The 19,712-nt window shown below is 43.2% G+C and overlaps 1 protein-coding gene across 2 annotated transcripts; it reads left to right on the top strand.

Moving 5' to 3' along the window:
- Nucleotides 1-810: 810 nt before the first annotated feature.
- Nucleotides 811-18,852, top strand: Akr1e1 (aldo-keto reductase family 1, member E1). 2 transcript variants are annotated; one of them, NM_018859.2, is made up of 10 exons: nt 811-890; nt 2,417-2,584; nt 7,178-7,294; nt 8,680-8,757; nt 11,083-11,205; nt 12,393-12,490; nt 14,243-14,315; nt 14,821-14,904; nt 16,331-16,413; nt 16,677-17,485. In NM_018859.2, exons 1-10 carry the CDS (start codon nt 852-854, stop codon nt 16,717-16,719), a joined length of 906 nt encoding a protein of 301 aa, NP_061347.2. In that variant the 5' UTR covers nt 811-851; the 3' UTR covers nt 16,720-17,485. The 2 variants fall into 2 exon arrangements, with proteins under 2 accessions (NP_061347.2, XP_006516548.1); XM_006516485.2 differs by having other exon boundaries at nt 818-890; nt 8,622-8,757; nt 16,677-18,852.
- The last annotated feature ends 860 nt before the right edge of the window (nt 18,853-19,712 follow it).

The following is a 19,712-nucleotide window of genomic DNA, read 5'->3' as shown; positions in this document are numbered from 1 at the left end:
TGCTAATATTTTCGAAATAGCTATTTACCTTTGCGTTTATGGGCTGGTTTTCTGGTTCCTTCTAGATGTTTCAGCTTGTGATTTTAGGATTATTGCCAACTGAATAAGACCTAAAAATCACCTGGGAGACAGTCTTGTAGGCATTCCTTTGAGGGATTATCTTGTGGGAAGACCCTTGGGTTTTTGTTTTTGTTTTGTTTTGTTTTGTTTGCAATTATAATTACATTTCTCTCTTCCTTTTCCTCCCTCAAAATCTGCCTATATACTATTTGCTCTCTTTAAATGACCTCCCTTATTATTAGTTCTTATTACAGTGAATAATCTTCCAGAGATGTTTAATTTTTAATCTTGATTTTTTTAATTCCATAAGACACACCTTAAAAATGATATTCAGATTATATTTCCTCTATTACTAAAATGGCAATCACCTCAAAGTAGCACTCATCATCATTGCAAGGTTCAAGACAGCTGATATAGTCAAACCTGTTTTTTCCAGGATACTAGAAACGATCATCAATCTAAAACATCTGATGTCCAGGAAATATCCTGAACCACAGCCTGTTTGCAAGAAGGACAGAGCACTGGATCTGGGCTTTAGGCAGGTTGCTCGGAGACGGAATTCTTAGGATCATAGAGGATTTAGGACAGAGATAAAGCACAACCAAACCCAATTGCTTAGGTCCCCTGAAAGATGGACTATGCTCTCAGCCAATCAGAGCACCAAGCGACCTCTCCATCAGCCAATTAAACTGCCAGAACTCCAGCCTATCACGGCATTTCCTGAGGTCCCTGGAACGCTCTCTGGCCGCTAAAGTGCAGGAAGAGGCTGAGCCTTTGAGCAAAGGGGAACCATGGAAAACATCCCTACAGTGGGCTTGGGCACCTGGAAGGTGAGGACACACTCCGGTGTGGGTGGGGCTAAGGGTCCCGGAGCCTGATGAGTACATGCTCAAAAACAGCCAGGGGCACGGGATTTCTTTTGCCTAGGGTGATTCCTTCCAGACCCGGGCTCTGATTAAGGTTTTCCCCCAGACGGATTAGAGGAGAAGTTGGACTCTCTCTCCTGTGATCCTAAAACACCCTGCTCCCTGCGAGGATTCAAAGCTGTTAGACTAACTTTAAATAAAGCAGTGTGCTGTTAACCTAGCCTTGTGTGAGCTAATCACGGACCCCCAGCCTCCGAAAAATCATTTATGCCTAGTGGCACTCATCTTGGCACAGCAAAACCGAGTGTGTGTCAAATGGCCACAAGGAAGCGTGCTACTTTGCATGCTAAAACAAACCAAATAAAAATAATTAAATAATTGCACCGATGTAAGTGTAATGTCTACTTCTGGAGTCCACTAGCGACATTAGAGATATTTGCGAGTAGTTACACTGCTTGCTCAGTTGATTTTGAATGTAGGGCATAATGAACGTGAAGTTGAATAGTTGAATAGGCCTGTCTGACTCTGGGACAAGTTGTGGGGGAGGGGGAGGCATGATCAAAATTTGTTTCTTTTTATGGTTTGGGGGTTTTGTTTTGTTTTGTTTTTGATAAAAAAGTAAATTTAAAAATTCTGTTTATAGGAAGGTTTTCAAATAAATGTTTCTCCAGAATTTTTTGTAAAAAGGATGGGATTATTATTATTATTATTATTATTTTGGCAATTTGGTGATTTGAGTGTTCTTTGGTACCACATAGTGAATGCTGAGATGTGAGATGAAAGAAATGTCAATAAAATAATAAATAAATAAAACTGTGTGTGTGGGGGGGGGGGAATCACCCTCCCAACACAATTGAAGCATTTAATTCTATCTCCTGAAGACACAGGAATATGACTTTCAAAATATGTGAAGGCAATGGAAAACCATAGCAAATGTGACACTGACTGATGATCTTAAATAATGTCGCTATGCTAGATATGTATATCCCCTTGATCCAATAACCAAGTCATTTAGGACAAAGCAAGGAAGAGATCAAATTCAAAGCTACCTTGAGCTACACTTTTCATATTTGATGGAAATGTCTGTGTCTCACTAAGCTTTTCCTGTGTGTACCCTACAGATATTGAGTGAGTCCATGTGTGTGATACTTGTTTTATGTTTACAGTTGATTCATGCATCCCTGGGTGCTAAATATCAGACCGCTTCCTGCCCCAGCTGTTCTTAGCCCTTCTGTAATCGGGAAGCACAACACAGCAAGAGCTGAAAAGCACCCTGTTTCCAGAATGAGTAAAGATAGCAGAACAGAATATTAATCATATTCTGACTATGACGTTCCATTCTCTACCTTTTGGTCTGGCTGATGTTCATACTGCTTTACTGATTTGAGTATTTATGTATTGCTTGGCTATACTTTCCCACATGACGGGGGAGAAAGGGGATTGGGTTCCCCTGACAGAAGAAACTTTCCTTGTGTTTGGTTATATTCCAGGCCTCCCCAGGAGAAGTGACTGATGCAGTTAAGTTGGCTATCAACCTGGGCTACCGGCACTTCGATTGTGCTTACTTATACCACAATGAGAGCGAGGTGGGAATGGGAATCAGTGAGAAGATCAAGGAGGGCGTGGTGAAGAGAGAGGATCTCTTTGTAGTCAGTAAGGTAAGGCTTCTCCACTTCCGCAGGCAAAGCTCCTGGCAGAGCTGGAACCATCTAGCCTAGAGGATTTGGTCAGTTTCCTTATGGGAATTGGTGCTTTGGGGATGTAGTTGATTCTCCTCTAGCTTTGTGAACATGTGAGGTTATGTTTTGTTTGCTTACATCTTTGTTTTATTATTTGGCCATTCAGGTGGCCATGCAGAGACATACCACCAATCAACAATACTTTCATGAATGAAATCTTGGTTGAGTGACACCACCTTTGTGTCTGTAGTGAAGAGAATAAAGTCCGAGCACTTTTGAATTCTTGTCTACTACATAGACCGGCCTTAACTTGGAATCACCTGCTAGAGGTGATCAAAGGGCACATTCCAAACTCCACACTAAGAAATTGACTCTGAGGTGATAGCTGTACAAGCAGGAAGCAAGTCAATCACGCTGTATGCATGAATGACCAGGTGTGGGAGTCTCTGTGAAGTCAATCACGCTGTGTGCATGAATGAGCAGGTGTGGGAGTCTCTGTGAAGTCAATCATGCTGTATGCATGAATGCAGCAGGTGTGGGAGTCTCTGTGAAGTCAATCATGCTGTATGCATGAATGCAGCAGGTGTGGGAGTCTCTGTGAAGTCAATCATGCTGTATGCATGAATGAGCAGGTGTGGGAGTCTCTGTGAAGTCAATCATGCTGTATGCATGAATGCAGCAGGTGTGGGAGTCTCTGTGAAGTCAATCATGCTGTATGCATGAATGAGCAGGTGTGGGAGTCTCTGTGAAGTCAATCATGCTGTATGCATGAATGCAGCAGGTGTGGGAGTCTCTGTGAAGTCAATCATGCTGTATGCATGAATGAGCAGGTGTGGGAGTCTCTGTGAAGTCAATCATGCTGTATGCATGAATGCAGCAGGTGTGGGAGTCTCTGTGAAGTCAATCATGCTGTATGCATGAATGCAGCAGGTGTGGGAGTCTCTGTGAAGTCAATCATGCTGTATGCATGAATGCAGCAGGTGTGGGAGTCTCTGTGAAGCAGAGGGAGGCTGGAGGTGTCAAGGCTCCAAAGTCCTCCTGTGTAAGATGCTTGCACGTTTCCTTAAAATGTAGGAGGTTGAGAAAAAAAGCTGTTTCTAAGTCAGGTGGTTTCTTTTACCGGCGGATGCAAAGGACATGGCAGTATCTGACGGGAGCAGGTACTGTACACAGTGTTATTACCAGCACAGGTGATGACGGGAGCAGGTACTGTACACAGTGTTATTACCAGCACAGGTGATGACGGGAGCAGGTACTGTACACAGTGTTATTACCAGCACAGGTGATGACGGGAGCAGGTACTGTACACAGTGTTATTACCAGCACAGGTGATGACGGGAGCAGGTACTGTACACAGTGTTATTACCAGCACAGGTGATGACGGGAGCAGGTACTGTACACAGTGTTATTACCAGCACAGGTGATGACGGGAGCAGGTACTGTACACAGTGTTATTACCAGCACAGGTGAGAGGTGATAACTGTGCTGCCCAGTGAGGAAGGGATGAGAAGTGGAAGTGGATACAGAAGAGAGGAAGGAAATAAACACTGTAGGAAACACAGTCAAACTAAGGTTTAAAGCTACTTTTTGCCAAGTGTGGTACAACTGTCATCTGTAGTTCCACATATCAGGGGTGTTTCTGTTGGAGACTTAGCTTCTGTCTTTGTGATCTATTTTTACTGCCTATCATTGTGTAAGCTAGAACAGAGTGTGGGTGGAGAGGACTTCGGGAGCACTTGCTAACGAGGAAGATTTTCTTGAGAATCTTCAGGCAGAGGGATGAGGAACTCAGGATTTCCACATCTGCATCGTAATTGTATACTACATCCAAGTGGGTGATAGTCATCAGTGAAAGTGTGTTGGTCCTTTTGGGGATTTGGAAGAATCCCTGAAATATAATTAAAATTAAGGAAGTTATATATTTATTCACAGTAGGAAATTATTATTAGTAGTAAGATGCGTTTACATCTAATTTGGGTTTCTCCCTGTCTTCTCTGTCTCTCTGTCTCTCTATCTCCATGTCTCTGTATCTCTCTCCCCTTCCTCCTTTCTATATCTCTTTCTCTCTGGAATGTGTGTGTCAGTTTGTTTCAGTGTGTGCGTGTATGATATGAGTGTGATGTATGTCCACATATATATGCCTGTGTTCATATGAAGAAGCTCGAGGAGGATGCCAATGGCGTCCTCTAACAATTGACCCATACAGTTCGCTGGAGACAAGGTCTTGTTAATCTCATAGCTACAAGAAGAGAGACTGTCAACCTAAATGATGGCCAAATTCATAAAGGCAAACTTTGTTTTTGTTTTTGTTTGTTTGTTTTGTTTTGTTTTGTTTTGTAGATGGGTTAACCCTAAAGGTTGGGTTCAAGAGATCAACATTATCCATGGGAAAGATGTGGGATTTTACAATGCAGGAGTTGGAAATTTACAAATGGGAGGCAAATATAAGCATGCCAAAAATAAGCATAACAAGTTGGTCATAAGAATCTCCCAAAACAAAGACATGGTTGCAAGGTGGACTTATCAACTGTTTGAGACAGAGCATGCTTTGGAACAGACAGTGCAGAACCATTTGTAGTTAAGGTTACAAGTGGAGCACAGCCCAGAGAGAGAGAAGAAAGGCTAGAGTAAGAGGTTTAGAGATAGAGAGTGAGGAGAGAGAGTAAGGGAGGGAGAGGAGAGGAGAGGAGAGGAGAGAGGAGAGGAGAGGAGAGGAGAGGAGAGGAGAGGAGAGGAGAGGAGAGGAGAGGAGAGGACGAGAAGAGAGGATGAGGAGAGGTCCTTGAGAAACAGATTTAATCATAACAGAAATGAACCTAGTTTGTCTTTTACTGTAAGATAACTTTCCAGCCCCAGATAGAAACCAGCTTGTTTATCAGTCTCTCAATGAACCTTCAGGTAGCCTAGTAGCCACAAGCCCAAACAATCATCCTGTCCCCATGTCCCCTTCTCAGTTCTAAGTCACAGGAAATATATCTTTTTACCAGGGTGCTGAGGATTAGAGCTCTGGTCCTAATTTTTATACTGTAGCTGCTGTTCATTTTCATGTCTTGATCTACTAACCTATTAATTTTCATTTATACTTGCGTGTATGGAGCCTCAGGTTGGCTTCTGTGACCATTAGTGCAAATGTAGAAGGGGAAAATGCAGTAAATACAATTATGTATTTTTCTATTTTTTGTTCTGGGGGGAAATGTCCGCCTCAATAGGAGATGGCTAATACAGTGTAATCCATACCCACCTAGCTTAGCCTGAATGGTTACATAAGATGTGCAGTAAATAGAAACTTGATCTGTCTGTGAATTGGAAAAAAAATGACCTCCTCCACATAGGACTCCCTCCCTGGATTTTACTTTCTTCATTTCCATGGATCCAAATCACCTGCATCCCTCCCAATACCTTCCTGTCCTAGACCTGAGTAAGTAAAGCACCCAGCTGTGAAAAACTCAGTCATCCATCTTTAAGGATAATGTGGGGCATTGGGCCCCACACAGACAGTCTGGTCTCCAGTCAAGCTGAGGTCTGAACACCAGAATGGTGATAATTCACCTTCATGGCATGGTAGGCGTTCCCTCATGTCTCCTGGAACTCTGGCTCTTGTCGAAGTTACTGCCCCCACAGCCCCTACTGGAAAAGCACCACTAGTTGTCACTTAGACAATGTCCGAAGCTTCTGACCTTCAAGCTACACTCCTCCCCAGTTACCTAGCAACAGTAAAGATAACAGCCCACCATAAGTGGGGCTGATTGGCCACACCATACTCTCTTACTCTGTCCCTCCTCTAACCTCTCCCCTCCCCTCCCCTCCCCTCCCCTCCCCTCCCCTCCCCTCCCCTCCCCTCCCCTCCTCTCCTCTCCTCTCCTCTCCTCTCCTCTCTCCTGTCACTCTCTTACTTCTCTCCCCACTCTCTCTCTCTAAACTCTTACTCTAGCCTTTCTTCTCTCTCTTTTTCCCCTTTCTCTCCTCTTGGCCATGGCCTCTCTCTCTCTCTCTCTCTCTCTCTCTCTCTCTCTCTCTCCTCTCTTCTCTCTTTCCCCCTGCCTTTCTACAATAAAGCTCTAAAACCATAAACTGTCTCTGTTCAATGAGATAGGCTTTCTTCTAATGAACCATTTCTAATCTCCTGATGGAAGGCTTTCTTGTGCTCCAGTCAAGGCCTGGACTAAGGACTCTCGCCTGCGTGGGAACTTCTCTCCCTCAGCCCTTTCTCCCATAACCCCTGGGCCAAGGGTGTTGCCCTAGGGGGCCCCCAGTTGCAGGCAGGCTGCCCCTTGTCCACCTCCACACCCTCCGGTAGAGTGGGGTCAGTGGCTTAGATACCCACCCAGGGCAGATTGGAAAGCTTCTGGCAGCCCTCGCGCATCCACCTGCCCAGAGCATAGGAGGAACTCTGGCTGGATGTGGACTATCCTCCCTCCCTCCTCCTTCCCCTGCCCCCTTTGTTCCCACAGGATAACACCATCTTCCTTCAGAACCAGCTGTGTTGTTGTCAAGTGTAGGTTTGTGGGACAGACCAATGGGTGTATGACCTGTTAGTCTTAGACTGTGATCTCAATCAATTTTCCTCTGCAGCTGTGGTGTACCTGCCACAAGAAGTCATTGGTGAAAACAGCATGCACCAATACCCTGGAAGCCCTAAACTTGGATTACCTGGACCTCTACCTCATACACTGGCCCATGGGTTTCAAGGTACCACTCAGTTTGTAGCTAGATTCCTGAAGACCTAGACAAATATCAGCATGGGAGAAGGCTGTTTGGAAATGATTGGAAGCAAAACATTTTCCTTGTTTTGTTATAGGAAATGTACCTATAAAATGCACTTAAAATTTGGAATGATTTGGAATTATTAAATGTATATTTTCTAATACTTGTCCTGTGACCTATTGGGAATGTATAATTGGCCAACAGAAAAGTGTCAACCCTTGTCACTGCTTAGAAAAGTGACTAGGTCTTTTGTTGTGTGAAATATTAAAAATGAACCAGCATGTTCCTGCTCTTGTGCTGGCAACTCTCTGTCCTGGTGGCCTGGCCAGACATGCACTGGTGGGCAATGCCCGACCTGTTTTTATCTCGATGAGACTCTGACTCAGAACTCCACAATCTTTTTACCATCTCACTATGTTCCCACTGGTGGGTTGCTAACACGCCAACCCCGTGCTTCAGATCCCTCACAGCCTGTGTGGTGCACATCAGGCAAACACATGCTTTGCTGCCTTAACGTTTTCTCATGAACTCAGATGAGCTGCATCATGAAGGAAAACACAACACAAACTTAGTTCAGAAATGATGGTAACTCAGTCAATGGTTGCAGTAACTAAAATCCTAATCTTGTAAACCTTATAAATCTAAATCCTCTGGTGGCAAATTTTGACAGATCTGCCAATGAAACTGGGAGACAGTCGTAACTACATCTTGTCTTCATGCTATCCCAGTTCAAAAGGACCTCACTCTCTCCTGCTTCCTCTTTTCCCCTCTCCAACCTGGAAGTACCCCCAACATGCCCAATGATTGGGTCCTTTATTCATTAGGGGATTGGTTCACAAGAAGTCACCTGAGTATGACTCACTACTTTTTCAAACCCTTCCCAGGAGAGAGGAATTAGCATCAACATACAAATAGCACCAGGCCCATCCACAATACTCTTTACCTCTCAGATGGCTTTCTCTACCATCTGTCCCCTAACTTTGTATTCTCACTTGGTTATCCTTCAACTTGATAGAAAGTCTTACAAAGAAGAGCAAAGAGGCTAATAACATTGTTGGGATAAAGTTGATCATACTAAGACATGAAGGAAGCCCATTGTTCCCTGTTTTGTTTTGTTTTGTTTTTTAAAATCTGAATCAGGCAGGGACCAAGCTTTTCTCAAGAGTCATGATGAGATTGTGCTAGCTTTACCCTCCCTGAGGCCTGGAGAAGAGAAGTGGTACAACTAGGCCAGTAGGACTTAGTGACAGGGTCAAGGCTAAGATGCAATTCCCTGACTCAGACTGTACATCTCCATTGTCTCCCTGTGTAGTCTTGTGATGGATGATGGCACAAACATCAGTAAGCTTCTCTTCTTCTGGTTCTCACAGCCTGGGGAAAAAGATATCCCTTTGGATCGCAATGGCAAGGTCATACCCAGTCACACCAGCTTTCTTGACACTTGGGAGGTAAGTGGAGCCATACCAACTGGACAGTTCACCCATGCTCATGGGTACCCATGCTGCGGACCAGGCTCCATCGGCCTCCCTCAATCTGCAGAAAAAATTTCAGGGTTCCTGTGTTGGCAAGAAAAGAAAAAGGTGACAAACGGACATAGACACAAAGGAGTGCTGTATCTGGATGTAATTTTTTCCAAGCAAACACCAGGCTTTTAATACAGAAGAAAAACAAGAAAGCTAGGCAAGTATGTCCCCAAGGTACACTGGTTCTTAACACAAATACATAAAAAGATGGCAGGAGCCAGGCCTTGTTTACAATTGAGAATAGGAACAACCCTAATTAAGATCAACTAAACACAGGAGCCAGGTGAATGCTCTGATACACTGCTAGTTTATTGTTAAATCCACCACCAGGGGTCCTTTAGTAAATAACCTGATTATGCTATTCCTCTGGTTCTAGTGAAAAAAATCTGCACCAGGGGAATTCCATTCTAGTAACCCTTTCATGCTACAACCCACCTATTTCCTAGGCCATTGTGTATTCCTGTGTTTGGGTGTGACTCAGCTATTGTCCTAAGTAATTACTATGCAGACCAGCCCTGAGCATTTCTACCTCTATTCAAGTAAATTGTAATGCCTGATTATTTTCACTATCTCTACTAGAAGTAAATTTGAGTGTTTCTGAATATGTAACATTCTTACTGAATTCCAAACTCAGGGTCGGCTTCAAGGACTTTCTAGGAACCACTGGAACACTGGTGAATTCTTAGCTATATGTCAAAATCCATCCTTAAAGGCACTAATAATAAAACAATACTGAAAGAAAGCACACGGATCCATACACCAGACTAATGTGGGGACAGGTTTTGAGTATATGGGATATGGGAATGCCAAGGTTCCAGGAGGCTAAGTTACCATGACACTCTGCCTCAGTACTGCTTCCAGGTTTCTAAACCTGTAATGTGAGTCACTACTGGAGTGGATGTAGCATTCCCAAATGAAAGCTGCATATGATCTGGAGCTTCTGTGTTAAAATACACCAGGAATGATGTCACATATGTGGTTTGCAGTGCATGGTAGTTAAATCTTGGTCAGTGTGGCATGATCTATAATGTTCCCATCCCATCAGCCTGTGCAAATGGCTAACATTATAGTCCTCACCTAGTTCATGGAGGTTCCCTCTTAATTGTTATAAAACATGATGTTGGCAATATTTTGGAGCTCAAATTGGGAAGACAGAAAAAGGAAAAGGTTAGAGGGAAGTTGGACTAAGTGTCAAGTCTGTGTCCAGGATCCAGCAGAAAAATGTTGAGCCCTCATAGTGAAGTGAACAAGAAGAATCAGAAAGGTAGTAGGCTTGAAAGTAGGAGAAAAGCATATCAGGACATGTCAAGCTCCAGTACCCTTGCTGCCCAGCTTCAGGAACAGAACGAGTTCAAGTATAAACCAGCAGAGCCTACCAGAAGTTTTCATTGAAAAGATGCTATATGGAACCATTCCTGTGAGATTGATGGGTAAAACATTGCAGTGCCTTAGAGAGACTAGAGGGACAGAACAGGCACGGAGAAGTCCCCAGGCTGGGCAATGATACCTCTCTTCCTGTAAAGCTGTGAATCATGGGAACTAGTTAGAAAGAAACTGAACAAAGTATTTCTGAAGGCTCCAGCCCTTGCTATCACCCTGGGTTTCTGCTCATCAAACATCTAGAGTTTAAACCCGAGGCTCTGAATGGTGCATCACTGGGTGATTATTGCAGAATCTTCCTTCATTGGTTGCTGTCCTTATGATCCCTGGACATGTATGCCTGAGTCCATACTGCCATGAAACTCATGGGTACTCTGAAGCTGAGGCTTGAGGGCTCCCTCATCAGAGATCAGCCCAGGTCAGATTGCTTTGTCTTCCAGGAATTTACACATGTGAGAGTGGGAAGTGAGAGCCCCAACCCATCACAAAGCTGAAGATGAAGATCTAGGAGTACATAAATGTCAGCAAATAGAGACAGCCATGGAGACAAGCACACACACACACACACACACACACACACACACACACACAGACATCTCTATGGGCAACTGCAGACTGTATCAGAGCACAGAAGTACGAACAGACAAAGTATACTGACACTTGCTGAGAGCCAGCCTCGGCTAAGTGCTTTGTGTGAATTATTTCATGGAACCTTAAGACAGCCCTGGTAGAGATAAATTGTCCACATGGCTTTATAACTTCAAGGAAAATGCTTTTAAAGAATTGAGACTCCATGGCAAGTCGCAAAGGAGCGTGGCTTATCAGGGAACTAGACAACTTGCGTGTTCTGCACACTTCTTTCTCTTTCAGGCCATGGAGGACCTGGTGTTTGAGGGTCTGGTGAAGAACCTTGGGGTGTCCAACTTTAACCATGAACAGCTTGAGAGGCTTTTGGATAAGCCTGGTTTGAGGGTCAGGCCGATAACTAACCAGGTGAGTTGGTAGATGGTCAGAAGTCTTACTCAGGGTTGTTTTTCCCTCTGTGTGCAGATAGATGAGACATGTCACATGCATTTACCTGTAGTAGCTGTTAGAATTGTAATGAGGTAACAGCTATCCCATGTGGTTAGGTGATGCCATGGGTGGATAGGGTATAACACAGATCTCTATTATTGGCATGGTTTTGGAGGCAGATAACCAAGTGTGTTCAGAAGAGCAGGGTCTTCAAAAACCCTTCACTCTCACTAGAGGAAAGCAGCCCAACCGCTTCACTCACCGAGCCCATGTGCACTCCCAACAGAAGAACTGGAAGGCATAACATTGCCTTCACCCAAGCTGGCAGCATGCAGAAATAACCCTTCCCCTTCCACAAGCCCTTCATATTCTGCTGCAGCATACACTATACCCAAAGCCTCACACCGTTTCTATGTTTTCTGACTAAAATTTGCATCCAAGATTCACGTGTAAAGACCATAGAGATTGTTGTCTGAATTTGGTTTTATGTGTAGCCCAAAGCTGAGAACAGCCTCAGGCGTCTGAATTTTTTTAAATAAATATTTGTTGAATGGACAAAATTGATAATTTCATGTGCAAGTGAGACCAACAAACCTTCAAATGAGACTTCCCTAGAAGTTGATCTTGCTGGCAAAGGCACTGCTCATAATTCTCTCATTTTCTCTAATTGAGCATCAATTATAAGTCTGTTTATAATCTGCAATTGTATGTGAGTAAATGGAGAAGGCAAAATGCTGTTCTCAAGGCATGTGTTTGAAACTCAAATCCTGGTGACAAAAGAGAGCCAATACACAAACTAAATGTGTGAGGTGCTGGGTAATGTAAGTACTGCAGTGGAGACTTTGAGAGGAGGGGGGAGGGGCTGAATTCAGAGTGCTCAGATTTTTTCCTGTGTGAAGAAGAAACCACGCTGAGCAGGTGATGTTGGAATGGCTGCATGACATAGGGGTCTGAGAGTCTGAGGACTCAGAGCCACTTATACCATCTAGCATCCTGGAAATGGCAGAGACCAATTTACTCCTTTGTAGGTAGAGGCACCCAGAGCTTAAGAGGAGCCTTTGTACCTAGCTATTGATGGTGAGGATGTCAAATAAGTTTTCTCTTCAGTGCTTTCCTAGAATGCTACTTGTTTGAAATACGTTGATACACTGTGGTTCTGTTTTTAGATTGAATGTCACCCATATCTTAATCAAAAGAAGCTGATTGATTTTTGCCATAAAAGAAATGTGTCTGTGACTGCTTACCGTCCCCTCGGTGGCTCAGGGTAAGGACTGTGCTAATCTGGATCCTAACGGATATTTGAGTGTTGGAGGAGCTTCACTAAGAAGGTATAGAGCATTAGAAAAAGGCTGCCCATACCTCTCAGGCCTCAGGGTGAATGTAGGGATCCATTTCTCAAAATGACGAGTTTTTTTAATCGAGTCTCCCTGTGAGGTTAACCAGCTTTGAATGGACAGACCCAGCCTGAAGTGAAAACCCTTTGTCCCAAAGCATGTGTTCAGTTAATGCTAAAGTGGCATATCTTCTTTCCCTGATCCTGAGTTTTGTACCATTCTCTACTGATCCCCCTGAGCGAGAACTGTGAAAACCATCTGTTTCCCATACCCCAACTCCAATTCAACACAAAGATCAATAACATATTGTACTAGTAGAACCCAGAGTCTGTCCTCTGCTCTATGTTGCCATCCTCTCTGCCTTAATGGAGTGCAGATCCCTTAAGGTTCTTAGCCCCATAACTCCCATAGGATACACCTGTTCCTTTGTGTTGCTCAGCTGCTAGCCAAAGTGATCTCATTGCACATGAGTATGCCAATCTCCCACCTGAGCCTGTGTGGTGGAGCTGAGCCAGCTCCACCCTCCTCTGGTCACTCTTTCCCCTACCCTGCAAACCTTCAGTACATGAATTGCATGAAACTGCTCATGTTCACTAAGATAGAATATTCTTTTTAGTCATGGCAATTGTATATACTGTTCTTTTTACTAAAACTCTGTTATCTTTATTTTGAGTTGGCCAACTCTTGTTTCTGATATCATGTTCAGTTCAGCACTGAGCCCTCCAGGAAGGTTCCACAAGTCCCTTTTGTATTTGGTGCACTGCTCATGTCATAGCATCTCTTTCTCTACCTAATATACCAAGGAGCTTTGCACTGTCTGTCGCTGAAGTTACTTAAAATGCAGAAACCTTCTCAGTCTGTTCTGAGCCTCACATTCTGTTCCAGGAAACCATTAGGAAGTCAGAGAAGGCTGGGCTTGATTCACTTTTTTGCCTCTGTTTATTCTATCGGATATAGGGTGTGCACATTTAAACGTGATAACAGCTGAGGAGCTCCTAGAAGTCTGGGATATATTTTACAGCTGAGCCTTGGGGTAGAAGGATCTGTGGTAGAGTAAGTGAGGGTGTATGGCGAGATAAGACGTGCTTGGTCTGAGTCTTTCTGGACACATTGAGTACTGTGACTAGGTCCATGCTTGAAATCTGTTAGCTGCTTAAAAAGATGTTTTGCTGGGTTCATTCCCTAGTGCTGTGTAAAGAGCTATGGTGGTGCACATCCATAAAGGAAGCATTTTGGAGAGGAGGCAGAAAGATCAGAAGTTCCAAGTCATTCTCAGGCTACATAGCAGGCTCAAAGCAGACATGAAGCCCCGTCTAAAATAAAATAAAGCTGCCAACTTTAGTCACTAGGACCCTGGCCTGGATAGATTGTTGATGGATACTATCTATCATAGTCTTAAAGATCTCTTGTACAGAAAGTTCTTACTAAAAGAAATCAGTAAATCTTGTCCAGGCAGGTTGACTCTCACCACTTATCTCAGGAGAGATAAAGGCACTGGGACTGCATTTGAAGCAATGCAGGACTAGTAAGTGAGTTACTTCAAATTAAATAAATAAATAAATAAATAAATAAATGAAATAAATGAAAATCTAGTAAACTTTTCATTTTAGAGAAGAGTAATTATTTTCAGCATGTGTGTTGATTAACCTCCTGACATGGCACACTCTGCTCTGTCTGTCTAGAGGTGGGTTTCACTTGATGGATGATACTGTCATTCGAAAGATTGCAAAGAAGCATGGGAAGTCTCCTGCTCAGGTACGTGGAAAGAACTGCCATGTGCTAGGATCACACTTCTCCATAACCTTTCCCCCTCAGACCTGAGCCTGGGTGAGTTGATTCACTGGAACTTCCCAATTTGGAGCCATAATTAGTTGGTTCCATGTTCACATCCAGTCAAGCCATATATACCACCTTCCTCAAATGTCAGCAGTCAAGATATGCTCTTGCACTACGTTCTCTGCCCCACCAACTGTATGGACAACCAGTGATTAAAATCAACCTTGTCCAAATGCCCTGGTCATCTGGAGAATTGGACACATGCTGGGGGATGCTAGTGAATGGGGTGGCTGAGTCCTCTGATCTTCTTGGGCTGATGGCCTTCCTTATAGATAGATTGATGAAGCATGTTAGTTTGATCCTTAAAGGACTTTGAGATGAAAGAGACTTTTTAGCTCTTACCATACAATGAAATTGAAGTATTTTACTGTCTTAGCTTTGATTCCATTTGTTTTATTGCTGTGTGAAACTTCCTTTCCTACAGATTTTGATCCGATTTCAGATCCAAAGGAACTTAATAGTGATCCCCAAATCTGTCACCCCAAGTCGGATTAGAGAGAATATCCAGGTAGGTATTTCCTGATTATAACTATTCAGATTCTGACTTAGTGAGGCTTGACCAACTTCCCTAATGAACATACAACCCCCGACCTTTCTGGCCTTTACTTGGTAGAGGTGAATTCTTTTGTAAACTGTGCTGCTGGTCAGCCTTTCACGTAGAGTCCAGACAGGCCCTTACTATTTCATGTCCCCTTCCCACCAACCCTCCTAGGGGTGGATGTCACTGTGCCATACTGAACTTCAACCGAACCTATATATGCCCAGTGTGTGCTCGGGAGGAAGGAATACAGAGTTGGTGAACATCTAGCCAGTCTGGGCCATATAGGGTATACCCACTGATCTCTTGACAGCAGTAGCTCTGGGTGTTATGTTTTTCACTTTTTCTTAGTGACATTTTAATAGTTAATGCACCGGACATCGTAGCTAGAACATGTACAAAATATGAAGACTGTCTTTTTAAAACTCAACCAAGACTCACAGCAGAAATGGGACCTGATGCCAGGGACAGAGAATAGTGTCACTGTATGAGAAGCTTTTAGAGGGTACTAGTGAAATCTGGAGGTGCAGGGGTTGTATACATGAGTGTAACCAGAAGAAAAGTATCAAGGATAGTAGACTGTGAGCTTGTCCTCCAAGTAGGCCACAGGCTTTCAATACAAGTCCTAGGTCTTTGCTCTGGAGTACCTGTTCAATATGGTCACACCACAATGACACCAACCTTGATTTTAGTGTTTATTCTAGTACTGTTTACTTCTCACCCTTGATCCAAATGACCCCAGCACTGAGGCTTTTCCTTCTTCTACTCCTAACATAGTATGTGGCTATAGATGGTTTGATCAGACAGGACTGGCATCTTCCTAGCTTCCACCACTTAGGGCACCACAAAGCTACTGGGTATTCTTTGGTTCACTCTCCTTGGATGTAGACCCTCAGCCACAGTGGGCAGTGATGACTGTGAGATACTGTTGTTATTGGAGACATTGATCATAGTCCTCAAATGTGTCAGAGGAGCAAAGGACAAGAGAGTTAAGAACTCTAGTTGAAAGTGAAATTCCTCAACATGTTCTTGTGTGATTTTGATGTGCTAGAGTCAGTACCAGCAGGCTTTCTAGTTGGTGAGGTGGGAAGAACAATACTTTTTCTTTTTAAGGGGAAGATACAGATCAGTAAAAGAAACACTGCTTTTCTAACTCTTCCCCTGCATTCGACATCCCCATAAGATAAAAACAGTGTCGTCTTTCCAAGGTTTCTTGAGGCTAAGCCAGTGTCAGTTAAGGGATGAAATCATGCATTTGGGGGTTCACTTGTGAAGCCTAAGTCCTAGGTGTCTAATGAAGGACTTCTTTCACATCTTGGTGTCGAGGGAAGATGGATGCCAGTTAAATGGAGTTTACTTTGAGGTCCTGGGATCACCTACCCGATTCTGCTTCTAGGTATTTGATTTTGAATTAACTGAAAAAGATATGGAGGAACTCCTCAGCCTAGACAAGAACCTCCGTTTGGCCACATTCCCCACGTAAGTCCGTCTCCTTGACTTCCTTTTAAAGAGAAAGGGAGCTATATACTAGCAGGAGGATTGCTTCCTAAATAGGTATTTACTATTATAATTCAATCTTAATTAAACCATATTGTGACTCTTTCCTGTCTAAGGCTGGGCCAGGGTATAAAGACAATGACATTTGTATATTAGAGAGGCACAACTTTTCTACTTAAAATGTTTTCTTTTAAAAATGCCTGTTCTTTTTTTTCCTCTCTTTAATTTGTGATTCCATTTTCCAGAACTGAAAATCACCAAGACTATCCTTTCCACATAGAGTATTGAAAACAGCTTCACTCGCCATCATCTCTGCTCAGCAGAACCAGATCACCAAGCTCTGATCCAACTCTGTAAAGGCTATGTGGTCCCTGTGTGACCACAGCACCAGACACAGACACAGCCAAGAATGACAACAGAGTAAGAACAAGGAAATCCTACCTAGAACAGAACCAGTTCAGAGAAAAAATAAAGACCTAGGTATGAGACAGGGAAAGACCATGGAGGCTGTGGCTGCTTCCAAGTTGTTAGGAATAGCTGAGTGCAAAGAATATTGTAATTGTTGTCAGTTAGTCGTAGCCTTTCTGGCTTCTATTTTCAGAAGTGAAATGCTAATTGCTCACGAATTAAAATTACCTTCACATTTTAAGAAAACCTGCTTGACAGAAGTGTTTGAATAATATGTAAGATTTGAGAAATTAGTATAATTAATATCCATGAGATGGTTTCAGTAACCACGGACCTGAGGCTGATTGTGTACTCTACTCTCCCATAATTTTCTAGATGATATTGAAGCAAAATTTTCCTGTATTTAAGAGAAGAAAAGGCTATGGAGCTGAGACCCCAGCTCAGACAAAATGTGTTTTTAATTTTTCTTACTTAAAAACTTCTGTGTGACTCATTCCTACCTACCCTACTGCCATGCGAATGAGGATGGAATTCCATAAAACTGATGGTCCAGAACTTGTTCCTGTCTGTATTATGAGAATATAAAGTATCACCATTTTTTCCTAGCCAACTGTTAGTTGGAATAAAGAAAATGTGGGAGCCCCAATCCTCTGTGTAAAGACACTGACTATCCCGTGAGAACATGCTTTCAAAGCAATTATTTTAAGAAACATACATAAATATTTCTTTCAGGCCACAGCCATGTCTACCCTATGAAAATCTAAATACCCCCTTCTTAGCTAGGGAAGCATGTGGTGTCTCATCTTATATCAAAGTTTTGTCATCCTGCTGCCTTCCAAACTACAGGGAACCTAAAACTTGCTGGTGATATAGAAACAATGATTTTCAACTTGATTCCCAAAAGGAAAATATTTTTATTAGATATATTCTCTATTTACATTTCAAATGTTATCCCCTTTCCTATTTTCCCTTCTGAAAATTCTCTATCCTCTCCCCACACCACCTGCTCCCCAAAACACCCACTCCAGATTCCTTGTCCAGGCATTCCTGTATACTGGGGCATAAAACCTTCACAGGACCAAGGGCCTCTCCTCCCATTGATGACTGACTAGGCCATCCTCTCCTACATATACAGCTAGAGCCACGAATCCCTCTGTGTGTTTTCTTTGATTGGTGGGTTAGTCCCAGGGAGCTCTGGGGTTACTGGTTAGTTCATATTGTTGTTCCTCCTAGAGGTCTGCAAACCCCTTCAGCTCCCGGGGAACTTTCTCTAGCTCCTTCATTGGGGACCCTATGCTTTTTCTAATGGATGACTGTGAGCATCCACTTCTGTAATTTTTATCTCCTTCATTTCATCTTCGGAGAGAAGCAATGGGGGTCATTTTGCTTTGTGGGGTTGTCTTCAGAACAGGCTTCCAAAGGCTAAGTGGAAGGTAACCATCTTCAGAGCATCCTCAGACTTCTCCAAAATCTCTGTCACCCAGCCCTGACTTCAGGTCAGTTGCTGGCAAATGAACTTGTGATAGCTCCATGAGGGGGGACATGACTGTGTTTGTCTGGTCCTCGTCTTTCATCCTGGCAACTCCAAACATGAGGCTGGCATACAGCTGGTGCTCAACAGTAATTTGCTGGGTTGCTGTCCAATGGCCTCTACCAAGGAAGGAGAGAAAGTACAGTAGGGATGGCCCAAGCTTTGGAGCTGGACAGACTTGAGCTTAACCTTTCAGCCACCTTAACTTCAGACTGTGCTGTCCCTCTCACCCAACAACTTCACCACAGCACCTCAGCGAGCTCTTAGGAGTGTCAGGAAATAGCAGAAAAAGCCTTTAGTCAACAAAGGCAGAAACTTCTGCTTTGTTTTCAGTCCACAAACATTTAGCACTCAACTATATGCAAGATACTGTTCAAGCATAGTGGGCAATCCCATGTCATAATGGCTTCAGTTAGTTTTCGTGACAATCCTCTGAAGTTGGGTCTGCTTACCACCCTCCTTTGCAGCTTCAGGCTTTGAAATAAAAGAGAACTAAAACAACTTGCCTGAAGCCTGAGACCAACCTTCAAAAAAAAAAAGGTAGTTTTTAAAAAGGCACTGGTTCCTCATTGAACAGAAAAAAGTGATGTCTAACAGGCTGCCCACCAAATCAATGGGTGAGCTGACTAGAGACTCCAGTTAGTGGCCTGACCCTGGACTGGAATTGCTCTCACTAGTAAAACTGCATTTTGTTCAAGGCTTCAGAATAGTATGTATAGATTCATAGGATCTCATAAGCTTTCCTAATTAGTTGTAATTTGTGTCAACTTGACACAACCTAGAATCACCTGGAATTTATCTCTCAATGATTTTATATGAATGAATTTATATAAATACACCTAAAGTTGGCCTGTGGTAGACTGTCTATACTGTGAATTGATTTAGGATGAAATAGCACATTGTGAGTGTTATCATAACCTAGGCTGGGATCCTGTATACTGTATAGAGGAGAAAGGTAGCTGAAAACACACAAGTAAGCAATCAAAGATGCATGTGAAGTGAAAACTTAACGATTCTTTGGAAAATTAGTTGGATGGTGCTTTGCTAAGGCAAACACATGAAGAAAAATTTAGCTGAAGAGGACACAGATAAAAATCCAAGGCAGACTTGTGAAGGAATGATTAGCTGAAGCAGATACAGATCAAATGGTGCCACGGAGAAGTTCTAGACTGTACCTTTCTCAGCAAAGTAAAGATGAGAGACCCACAAGTGTTCCACAGCTAGCTCTATAGGCACGCCTAGCACAGACTCTGCCACTGCCTTCAAGTCCTACTTATAACCTCCAAACATCACATGGCCTCCTCATGTGCTTGTGCATCTGTCTCAGTTGACATCAGTCTGC

This window comes from Mus musculus, chromosome 13, assembly GCF_000001635.26.
Source record: "Mus musculus strain C57BL/6J chromosome 13, GRCm38.p6 C57BL/6J".
In the NCBI taxonomy this organism is placed as follows: Eukaryota; Metazoa; Chordata; class Mammalia; order Rodentia; family Muridae; genus Mus; species Mus musculus.
Note: the sequence above shows the minus strand (reverse complement) of the source record. Positions and strands in the feature narration are given on the sequence as shown.